This window comes from Cherax quadricarinatus, chromosome 54 (assembly GCF_038502225.1).
Source record: "Cherax quadricarinatus isolate ZL_2023a chromosome 54, ASM3850222v1, whole genome shotgun sequence".
NCBI classification, from domain to species: domain Eukaryota; kingdom Metazoa; phylum Arthropoda; class Malacostraca; order Decapoda; family Parastacidae; genus Cherax; species Cherax quadricarinatus.
In genome coordinates, this window is record NC_091345.1 from 6246226 (window position 1) to 6258761 (window position 12536).

Genomic DNA, 12536 nt, shown 5'->3' on the forward strand with positions numbered 1-12536 from the left:
AATGTATTCAGATATTTGGGAGTGGACGTGTCAGCGGATGGGTCTATGAAGGATGAGGTGAATCATAGAATTGATGAGGGGAAAAGGGTGAGTGGTGCACTTAGGAATCTGTGGAGACAAAGAACTTTGTCCTTGGAGGCAAAGAGGGGAATGTATGAGAGTATAGCTTTACCAACGCTCTTATATGGGTGTGAAGCATGGGTGATGAATGTTGCAGCGAGGAGAAGGCTGGAGGCAGTGGAGATGTCATGTCTGAGGGCAATGTGTGGTGTGAATATAATGCAGAGAATTCGTAGTTTGGAAGTTAGGAGGAGGTGCGGGATTACCAAAACTGTTGTCCAGAGGGCTGACGAAGGGTTGTTGAGGTGGTTCGGACATGTAGAGAGAATGGAGCGAGACAGAATGACTTCAAGAGTGTATCAGTCTGTAGTGGAAGGAAGGCGGGGTAGGGGTCGGCCTAGGAAAGGTTGGAGGGAGGGGGTAAAGGAGGTTTTGTGTGCGAGGGGCTTGGACTTCCAGCAGGCGTGCGTGAGCGTGTTTGATAGGAGTGAATGGAGACAAATGGTTTTTAATACTTGACGTGCTGTTGGAGTGTGAGCAAAGTAACATTTATGAAGGGGTTCAGGGAAACCGGCAGGCCAGACTTGAGTCCTGGAGATGGGAAGTACAGTGCCTGCACTCTGAAGGAGGGGTGTTAATGTTGCAGTTTAAAAACTGTAGTGTAGAGCACCCTTCAGGCAAGACAGTGATGGAGTGAATGATGGTGAAATATATATATATATATATATATATATATATATATATATATATATATATATATATATATATATATATATATATATATATATATATATATATATATATATATATATATATTTTAACAAATCGGCCGTCTCCCACCGAGGCAGGGTGACCCAAAAAAGAAAGAAAATCCCCAAAAAGAAAATACATTCATCATCATTCAACACTTTCACCACACTCACACATTATCACTGCTTTTGCAGAGGTGCTCAGAATACAACAGCTTAGAAGCATATACTTATAAAGATACACAACATATCCCTCCAAACTGCCAATATCCCAAACCCCTCCTTTAAAGTGCAGGCATTGTACTTCCCATTTCCAGGACTCAAGTCCGACTATATGAACATAACCGGTTTCCCTGAATCCCTTCACTAAATATTACCCTGCTCACACTCCAACAGATCGTCAGGTCCCAAGTATCATTCGCCTCCATTCACTCCTATCTAACACGCTCATGCACGCTTGCTGGAAGTCCAAGCCCCTAGCCCACAAAACCTCCTTTACCCCCTCTTTCCAACCCTTTCGAGGACGACCCCTACCCCTCCTTCCTTGCCCTATAGATTTATATGTTTTCCATGTCATTCTACTTAGATCCATTCTCTCTAAATGACCAAACCACCTCAACAACCCCTCTTCTGCCCTCTGACTAATGCTTTTATTAACTCCACACCTTCTCCTAATTTCCACACTCCGAATTTTCTGCATAATATTTACACCACACATTGCCCTTAGACAGGACATCTCCACTGCCTCCAACCGTCTCCTCGCTGCTGCATTTACCACCCAAGCTTCACATCCATATAAGAGTGTTGGTACTACTATACTTTCATACATTCCCTTCTTTGCCTCCATAGATAACGTTTTTTGACTCCACATATACCTCAACGAACCACTCACCTATTTTCCCTCATCAATTCTATGATTAACCTCATCCTTCATAAATCCATCCGCCGACACGTCAACTCCCAAGTATCTGAAAACATTCACTTCTTCCATACTCCTCCTCCCCAATTTGATATCCAATTTTTCTTTATCTAAATCATTTGATACCCTCATCACCTTACTTTTTTCTATGTTCACTTTCAACTTTCTACCTTTACACACATTCTCAAACTCATCCACTAACCTTTGCAATTTTTCTTTAGAATCTCCCATAAGCACAGTATCATCAGCAAAAAGTAACTGTGTCAATTCCCATTTTGAATTTGATTCCCCATAACTTAATCCTACCCCTCTCCCAAACACCCTAGCATTTACTTCTTTTCATATGCCTTTTCTAAATCCATAAATGCAATAAAAACTTCCCTACCTTTATCTAAATACTGTTCACATATATGCTTCAATGTAAACACTTGATCTACACATCCCCTACCCACTCTGAAGCCTCCCTGCTCATCCGCAATCCTACATTCTGTCTTACCTCTAATTCTTTCAATTATAACCCTTCCGTATACTTTTCCTGGTATACTCAGTAAACTTATTCCTCTATAATTTTTACAATCTCTTTTGTCCTCTTTTCCTTTATATAAAGGGACTATACATGCTCTCTGCCAATCCCTAGGTACCTTCCCCTCTTTCATACATTTATTAAACAAAAGTACCAACCACTCCAACACTATATCCCCCCCTGCTTTTAACATTTCTGTCATGATCCCATCAGTTCCAGCTGCTTTACCCCCTTTCATTCTACGTAATGCCTCACGTACCTTCACCACACTTACATTCTGCTCTTCTTCACTCCTAAAAGATGGTATACCTCCCTGGCCAGTGCATGAAATTACCGCCTCCCTTTCTTCCTCAACATTTAAAAGTTCCTCAAAATATTCTCGCTATCTACCTAATACCTCCCTCTCTCCATCTACTAACTCCCCTACTCTGTTTTTAACTGACAAATCCATACTTTCCCTAGGCTTTCTTAACTTGTTTAACTCCAAAATTTTTTCTTATTTTCATTAAAATTTCTTGACAGTGCCTCTCCCACTCTTTCATCTGCTCTCCTTTTGCACTCTCTCACCACTCTCTTCACCTTTCTTTTACTCTCCATATACTCTGCTCTTCTTATAACACTTCTGCTTTGTAAAAACCTCTCGTAAGCTACCTTTTTCTCTTATCACACCCTTTACTTCATCATTCCACCAATTACTTGTCTTTCCTCCTGCCCCCACCCTCCTATAACCACAAACTTCTGCCCCACATTCTAATACTGCATTTTTAAAACTATTCCAACCCTCTTCAGCCCCCCCACTACTCATCTTTGCACTAGCCCACCTTTCTACCAATAGTCGCTTATATCTCGCCCGATTATTTATTTATTTATTTATTTATTTATTTAGTGACGTGCTGTTGGAGTGTGAGCAAAGTAACATTTATGAAGGGGTTCAGGGAAACCGGCAGGCCGGACTTGAGTCCTGGAGATGGGAAGTACAGTGCCTGCACTCTGAAGGAGGGGTGTTAATGTTGCAGTTTAAAAACTGTAGTGTAAAGCACCCTTCTGGCAAGACAGTGATGGAGTGAATGATGGTGAAAGTTTTTCTTTTTCGGGCCACCCTGCCTTGGTGGGAATCGGCCAGTGTGATAATAATAAATAATAAATTATTTATTTATTTATTTATTTATTTATATATACACCTACCATCCGACTTACAACCGAGTTCAGTTCCGAGAAACCCGTCGTAAGTCGAAATGGTCGTAAGTCGAACTTTTCTGCTGAATATCAACAAAACATTTTTGTAATGACTTTATTTTATTGTTTTATTTTGGTATTTCATGTTTTACTTTACTTCTTATGTTGTTAGTACTGTATTTTATACTGTAAGGTTTAGGATAAACACCGCATACAACACAAATAGTTGTTTATTTCCCAGAAATTTGGCATAAAAAACACGGTCGTAAGTCGAGTGGTCGTAAGTCGAGCAGGTCGTAAGTCGGATGGTAGGTGTATATATTTGTGTTTGAAAATTCTTCGACAGAGCAAGTTTTTGAGCAGTTGAGCAGGGGTCTCAGCAGTGAAAGGGTTAAGTTCCAGAAGTTAGTAATTTGGCCCATTTTACACTACTTTCAACGATTTCAAATTTAAAAGCAGTCCTAAGCATACACTGAAGGCATTGCAGCCACTAAAACAATCTTTCCTCTCTTTTTTAATCATATCCTCAGGCCTCTCATTTATAACATCACCATCCAAAAAATAACTTGTAGTTTCCATCTTTCTGGGGTAATAAAGTCTAATCAAGAATGCTTGGTCATAGTTTAGGTCATCCGAGTAATTGAAGTAGATTTAGTAAAAGCCCATAAAACAGATTTGGGAGAGGAAAGGTTTGGGAACTCTTATCCAGTCTTCAGGAAAATTGCCCAAATCTATGATTTCTGCTATTTTGAGGCCTATTGCAGGTCATTTCCAGTCTGAAACCAATCAAAATTTACCCCTTTTCACTAATATGTCTTCCATTCTGTTTATTGACACTAAGAAATAGCCTCTAAAACCATGAAAACCCAACCTAGAAAACACCCCAGTTTCACTTTTTTACCCAAATACAGAGTCAGAGGTTAACTTTTCCTGTCATGGAATGTGAGGGGGCAGGATTTGTTTTATACTGTGCACACCTGTTGCACAGACCCATTCTCTCATATCTGGACAAAAATTTGCTGCTTGCTGTAAATTTGAGGAGACTGTGATTAATGCATAGATCAGTGGCACTGACAGTAATTCCAATGACATAGATCGATGTGACTGTCAGTGAAATTTTAAAAGATCAGCTGTAACCATTAAAATTTTTTTTTTTCATAAGTTGATTACACTAGTAGGTTTAATTGTAATGTGCCCAAGTGGAGATAAAATAGGGGCTTATGATTTTAGACTTGTTTTGTGCAGTTTAGTATTCAGTGAGAGTCACATGAAGATGAATAATTAAAAGGACATTTTGAATGTCTGCTGCCACATACTTGGGTACATAAAAGATTGTTTTAAAACAGTTTTCCCTCTGTAAGCACTGGTCAGCTTGTTTCTCTTGGCACCACTTTTGCAATGCATGGCTCTAATCATTAATGCAATGTTTATTGTGGCTCATTAACATTAATTAGCATGGTTTGGTAAATAACATCTCTCAGAAAGTTACTTCGAAACTTATCTGGTGTGTATAACATCACTTGTTTGTGTTAATGCAGTTAGTTTTAGCTCCTAACCTTAAAATCTGAAGGTTGACTTTGTGAGTGGTTGACTCAATGTTAATCCAGTACTTTTGTTCCTTGTTTTTTGTATTTAATGTTTATTTTTTGCATGACATTCATAGGAAGGAAGTGTTTATATAGACACAGTTGATTAATATAGAATTTAGAAAGTGATGTTACTGAAAAAACTAGTAATTTAGATTAAAGCTAAATCATAATTTGTATTTGGCATTCATATGTTAAAAAGTGTTTTATATACTGTAATTACACTGTGGCTTGGACATACAGCAGCCATGTGTGAGCTTGTTAGATAGGATTGAGTGGAGACAAATGGTTTTTGGAACTTGACGAGCTGTTGGAGTGTGAGCAGAGTAATATTTTGTGAAGGGATTGAGGGAAACTGGTTAGCCAGACTTGAGTCCTGGAGGTGGAAAGTACAGTGCCTGCACTGTACTTTGGGATATTGGATGTATGGAGTGACATCTGAACTGTTCATCTAAATGCCTCTGCAAAGACAGTGATTATGTGTGAATGAGGTCGAAAGTGTTGAATGATGCCGAGTTTTTTTTTTTTTTTTTTTTTTGTCTGTCTGTCTCAGTGGGAGACAGCCAGTATGTTAAAAAAAAAAAAAAAAATATTGACTTTGGTTAATGATGACTTGGGAGCTTTTTGGTTATTTTCATTTTTTGTTTAATTTTAAATGGGTCTTACATAGACTTATTAGGACAATCATGGTATTATTGGAGGCTGCTACTTTTACATTGGTTTAGAAAGACACGTAAACAAACACTATGACATATTTATTAGAAAACGTTTCGGTCCTGGGACCTTGATTACTTCTAACATACAGAGGTAGAAAGGCATTACATATATTGGCAGAGAGTGAGGTGTGACGCACGTGACCTGAGGAATGTCATAAGAACATGAGAACATAAGAATGGAGGAACACTGTAGAAGGCCTACTGGCCCATGCGAGGCAGGTCCTTATCAGAACAACCTCTGCCTACGATGAATACGGGTAGACGTTGAAATCATGTGACTCCTGTGCTGTTGGGTTGGTGGTGCTTAAGTATCATGTATGCCAATGTTTTTGAAATTTTGTAGTTTCCAGTGTTGCGTTCTATAGTGTCGGTGACTGCGATTAGTGAGGCTTCTAGGCACCGTCGGCGTCTGAGGTCTGGTTCGGTGAGAACGAGTTGTGCCTCATTCCAGTTCATCAAATGTCCCGTGGAGTCTCTGTGGAGGACACAGGCATACCTTACATCGTCTCTGTTAGAGGCATTTCGATGCTCATTCAAGCGGACTGCAAGATCTCTGCCTGTCTCGCCTACATATTTCTTGGGACAGAACCCACAGGGGATAGTGTAGACGCCTGCTGTAGAAGTTAGAGGTGTGGGGCTGCGTTTCGTAGTGAGGTCTTTGATAGATGATGTGTTTATGGTGGAGGTTGTTTTGATAAGGACCTGCCTCGCATGGGCCAGTAGGCCTTCTACAGTGTTCCTCCATTCTTATGTTCTCATGTTCTTATGACATTCCTCAGGTCACGTGCGTCACACCTCACTCTCCGTCTATATATATAATGCCTTTCTACCTCTGTATGTTGGAAGTGATCAAGGTCCCAGGACCGAAACGTTTTCTAATAAATATGTCATAGTGTTTGCTTACGTGTCTTTCTAAACCAACTTGTCGGTATTTATTACCAAGGTTTATACCATCTTGTCTGACACTGCAACACACTACTTTTACATTAAAATCTGAAGTGAGATTTTATTTTTCACAACATATTTTCTAATAATTCTCTAATAGTAGTTGTTCAAATGTGAATATTAAATCTATAAATGCATTTTAAGTATATTTTGTGTCAGTAGCTAATTACAGTTCCCATTAATGTAGCAATAAATGAAATTTGTAACAAGTTGAGACTGAATTGCAGCAGTTTTTAAAGGTTGCGATAAAGTGAATGCCACATACAGGACTGTTTGCATAGTCAACCATATGCAGCCTACAATGGAACATAGGGCTGAACAATGTTTGATAGTTAACTGATTTGTGGAGATGATAATTTTTAAATTTCACTGATAGTGTGTAGGATAATTCTTAGTTGAAAACATTGTGTACTGATAAATTTTACCCATTTTAAATTGGCAAAGTGAATAATATTTTTATGCATTTATGAACTGTAGCTATGCTTAAATGTATATTGCAAATTTTTGAGATTGTAAATAACATGATTTTTACAAATTACTTGAGAATTTTATTATTCTGTTGTGCAATAATGAGTTTCTGTTGTTGAAGATAAATCTGATGTGGTATTTATTTATAGGACTTCTAACAAGAGAAGGTAAGGATGCTGCCATCAGTTCTGTTCAGCTGCTGTTGCTGCTCTTGGCTCCTGTGCGACGACGGAAGCTGCATCTTCTTCTCCGCATGATGAGTAAAATGTCCAGTAATGACAGGTTGACCCTGGACCAGGAGCAAAGCACAAGAGCTCTGGTTAGTTACCTCCCGAGTCAAATCTACCAGCTGAAGTTACTGCATGGTGTTTTGTATTGCAGTTACAGTAATCAGTTGCTAAACATACATTCATATAATGTAATTTCATATAAGTACCAAAAATAGACCTGGAACCCTTCCTCTGCTAATGAAATGCTTCTGCTTTTTTTTTAATTATTACCAAATTTACAGGCTACAGATTTCCCCTCCCCTTGATTAGTGACCATTTCCTCGATCAGTGATTGGGCAGGCATAACTAACAAAAGAATACACATTTTAGTAGTATTTCTTTGCCAACCAGGTACTGAACACATTCACACGGTGTATCCTCTTATGTGACCAAGAAGTGGATTATGATGAGGTGTTGTCCCTTCGCATTGTCTCGTTTTTAATGGACAACCATGAGGAAGTATTACGTCCCCCGCAAGATCTTGCTGTTCTTGTGCATCGCAGACTTTCTCAGATTCAACGGTGCCAGGTAAGTATTATCTGAAAAGGCTATGAACTGAATGTGCATCATATTTTCGTTTTGTGATATCACTGCACAGGAAACATTGTTTGCTGCATGGCTTATCAAGCTTCTCTTGATATGAGAATGAAATTATAATTTATCGGAGAAATCTTCCACAGTCTTAGCAGCATAATGGAATTTTGTTTTACAAAGCTCTGCTGGAGTTAAGCACTGTACATAAGTTTTTCACTTTTTTTTTTTTGCTTGATTATTACAGCATATACCTTTTGTGTAAATATTGACTCACTGTTTACATGGTAGTGGTCCTGGACGGGCTGAATCAACATCTGTTTGTCATTTTCAGCTTATTGATAAGTTGGGCACTTGCCAATGTTTACATGTTGGTTACCATCTTTAGGTGTTTTACTATGCACAAAAAATGAATGTGGTTTATATACACTGATAAATCTAAGCAGGAATTTACTGGCAGGGCAGCATTTGCACTTGTTAGCACCTTCCAAGTTAAGAATAACAGGAACTCTGTTTAGTTAGGCATAAGAATTAACTTGGCATCTACACTGCAAACTGAATTGTTTGCCATCTTATTAATAACACTGAAGTTAACTTATGATGCTGAGCTTAACTGATTATTACTGATTGTGTGTCATCACTGAAGGCTCTTGACTTGCATAATGACTAACAACATGCTTATTGGACAAGCCAGATATAGATACTAAAAAATTCAGGAGAAAGGAATTAATGCACAATTCATGATAAAGTTGATATGTTAACCAAAAAATGTACCCTGAAAGAAAATCCAGATATAATTTTGGTATATCTGTGTTTAGCATTAGGAATGGTATTAAGAGTGAAGTAAAAAATGAAACTGAATGTTACAGGAATGCAGTTAGAAGCCTGAGTAGATCTATAACCCACTATGATAATATAACTTAGATAAGTACATTTATGGAGCAACTTGCAATATGAACAGACTGACTGATGTAACCAAGCTTAGGCTTGGTTTCAAGTACTTCTGGCAGTTAAGTATAATGTTCTGACTTTGTGTGTGGCTTAAAATAGCAATTTTGAGGTGTTTTCCAGGATGGTTTTTATTGGCTGTTTCTTGTACCATTTGATAGAATGGAAGATATACTGCTGAAATAGACGTGATTTCAGGACTGGAAGTAGCTTAAAATTGGGCTCGGAGTAACAGAACTAGTACTAGATTTTTGCTGACTCTCCATAGGTCTCTCTTATGGGTTTTTAATAAGACAGATTCAATTTTTCTCCATGGGGAAGTGGAACAGAATTCTTCCTCCGTAAGCTATGAGTATTGTAAGAGGCGACTAAAATGCCAGGAGCAAGGGGCTAGTAACCCCTTCTCCTGTATAAATTACTAAATTTAAAAAGAGAAACTTTAATTTTTCTTTTTGGGCCACCCTGCCTTGGTGGGATACGGCCGGTTTGTTGAAAGAAAGAAGAAAGATTCAATTTTTAGGATGCTGCAAATCATGAGCAATTATTCCTGGTTTTATTTTATCTGAAAAATATGTTAAATCTTCAAATTTTTTTGATTATGAATTCAAAATAAAGGCAAGTGTAACATAGGAGAGGCCTTGGAATGTGATTAATGAACAGAGGAAATGTTTTGGTGCCAGGAATGTTTACATTGTTTATTTTGGACTCTATTTTTAAATTAGATTTTTTTAGTTTTGTGTAAAATTAGCCAAATTACCAACTTCTGTGTGCTATATAGAGTAGTTCTAATAGTTGAATGGGTCGTTTCTTGTGCTCAATCTCAACAGGATGGAAGGCATGCTAGTGAAATAGCTAATAATTTGGTCAAAAGGAGCAATGGAATTGGCTTAAAATGGACTCAAAGTGAACGATATCGCCAATGCATAGATTGTGTCCAAACTGGTAACATTGTGCCTGTGTAAGTCCATAAGTTTTTTCCATCAAATTTCATACCTTTTGTGTCAATACCTTCAGAAAAAGTTTACCCTTGTAGAATTTCTTTTTTTTAAATGTGGATGCTGAGAGCAATATTTTCATGGGTCTGGACAATAAAAGGGTTAAGGAGTGCCATGGCTGGCAGGCAGAAGACCTATCATTATGTACTGAACATCATTTGTTTTAGGTATTCAAAGAAGGGTGTGAAGGAGGGTGAATGGACGTAAACAAACAGCCTCCCATGTGGGTCAGCGTATATCATTGCTCGGTTTTCCTTTTCATCACCCCATCTCATCTGGATATTTATTGTGGTACCCAAACGAAGTGCAGGTAACACAAGTGAAGCAAGGTAGAAGATTAAGAGTGGAATTATGCCTATTTAAAAATAAAGGTAAATGAGATGCTGAAGGGTGGTGCACATGTCATGAAGTCCAAGCAAAGGTGCCTTGAGACTTCCTCTGATTCACCTTGCCAACACCATAGAGCAAAATAGAAGGATGTATGTTTTATCAAAACCGATTGCATACTTCATTATGACAGAATTACGGAGGTACTGGAAGACGACCAAAACGCAGATGTGATTTACACAGATTTTGCAAAGGCGTTTGACAAATGCGATCATGGAGTGATAGCGCACAAAATGAAGGCCATGGGCATTACGGGGAAGGCAGGCAGATGGATTTTCGGTTTCCTAACACAGAACACAAAAAGTAGTAGTGAACAGGGCAAGATCCAGCATCAGCGAGGTAAAAGCTCAGTGCCCCAAGGCACTGTCCTGGCACCTGCTGTTCCTCATCCTCATAGCAGACAGACAAAAAACACCCGGCACACTTTTGTATCATCATTTGCAGACGACACTAAAATAAGCATGAAAGTCAGTATGGTGGTGGACACTGAAAAAGTACAGGAAGACATAAACAGGGTTTTCCAGTGGGCAGTGGAAAACAACATGACGTTCAATGGTGATAAGTTCCAGCTGCTTAGGTACGGAAAGAATGAACTCAAAAGGAGCACTATATACAAAACTCAAGAGGGTCACCAAATAGAACGTGAAGAACACATAAAAGACCTAGGAATAATTATGTCAGCGGACCTTTCTTTTAACCCTTTGAGGGTTTTGGTCGTACTAGTACGTTTTACGCGTAGGGGTTTTTGACGTACTAGTACTCATAAATTCTAGCGGCCTCAAATCTAGTGGGAGAAAGCTGGTAGGCCTTCATATGAAAGAATGGGTCTATGTGGTCAGTGTGCACAGTCTAAAAAAAATCCTGCAGCACACAGTGCATAATGAGAAAAAAAAAACTTTGACCATTTTTTTTAATAAATCAGCGACTTTGCAGTGTATTTTCGTATGGTATTTATTGTTGTATTCTAGTTTTCTTGGTCTCATTTTATAGAATGGAAGACATATTACAGAAATTGAGATGATTTTGACAAGTTTTACAATGAAAGGTGCCTTGAAATTGAGCTCAAAGTAGCAGAAATGTTCGATTTTTACCAAACTTCAAAAGTAAACAAATCGTGCCAAGCGTGCAATACACGTCAACTGGTGAGTCTAATATTCTTTTACAAGTGCACCAATAATATTTATACCATTTTTTACACTAATGCAGTAGTCTGCATAACAGTAAATCTTATATTTTTTGTGAGAATAAAAATTCAAAGTGGAAAGCAAAAGAATATAAGAGGGCCCTTGAGACGTGACTAATGACTAGAGGAAATGTCATTTTAGTGCCAGGAATGTCTTTCTTGTTTATTCTGGACCCTATTCGGAAATTGGCATCTTTTGAAATTTGTGTGAAATTGACAAAATTGCTAAATTCTGACCACTGTACTGGATAGTTGAATTTATAAATGGGTGGTTTCTTGCACCCATTCGATAGAAAAAATGGAGTTCTAGCGAAATATTCATGTTTTTTGTCGACTAGTACAGTGAAATTGGCCGAAAATGGGGCTCAAAGTGGGCAAAATCGCCGATGCGTAAACATCGCCGAGACCGCTAACTTTGCGAGAGCATAATTCCGTAAGTTTTCTATCAAATTTCAAACTTTTGGTGTCTTTATGATCGGGAAAAGATTCTCTATCTTTTCATAAGAGAAAATAATTTTTTTTTTTTTTAAATTTGGCCGACCCTGAGAACGAGTTTCGGAGAGGGCCTGTCGACCCTCAAAGGGTTAAAGACCATAACAAGACAAAGATCACGACAGCCAGGAAGATGACTGGGTGGGTATTGAGAACTTTCAAAACAAGGGAAACAGTGCCGATGGTGACTCTTCAAATCGCTAGTGCTCCCTCACTTAGAATATTGCTCAGTGCTGGCCGCCCCGTTCAGGGCAGGAGAAATATCGGAGCTGGAACAAATAGAGATCGTTTACGGCTCACATTGAGCCAGTAAAGCACTTAAACTACTGGGAACGCCTGCAAGTCTTGAACATGTATTCATTGGAGCGAAGGAGAGGTACATGATAATATATACCTGGAAGGTACTCGAGGGCGTGGTCCCAAATCTGCACACTGCCATAACATACTGGAGTGAGAGAGATGGGAGGAAGTGTAAAATAAACCCAGTGAGGAGCAGGGATGCAGTGGGGACAATAAGGGAACACTGTATCAACATCTGGGGTCCCAGACTTTTCAACATCTTACCAGAAGATATCAGAAACACTGCTGG

The 12536-nt window shown here is 38.7% G+C and overlaps 1 protein-coding gene across 4 annotated transcripts in view; it reads left to right on the plus strand.

The window, feature by feature from the left end:
- The window catches only part of LOC128699113 (DEP domain-containing protein 1A), a 61610-nt gene that overhangs the window by 43471 nt on the left and 5603 nt on the right, over positions 1–12536 (plus strand). For all 4 annotated transcript variants that reach the window (XM_053791630.2, XM_053791631.2, XM_053791632.2 and 1 more), the window contains exons 10-11: positions 7292–7461; positions 7763–7939. In XM_053791630.2, coding sequence (XP_053647605.2) covers positions 7292–7461; positions 7763–7939 — 347 coding nt within the window. The remainder of the gene's footprint in view (positions 1–7291; positions 7462–7762; positions 7940–12536) is intronic.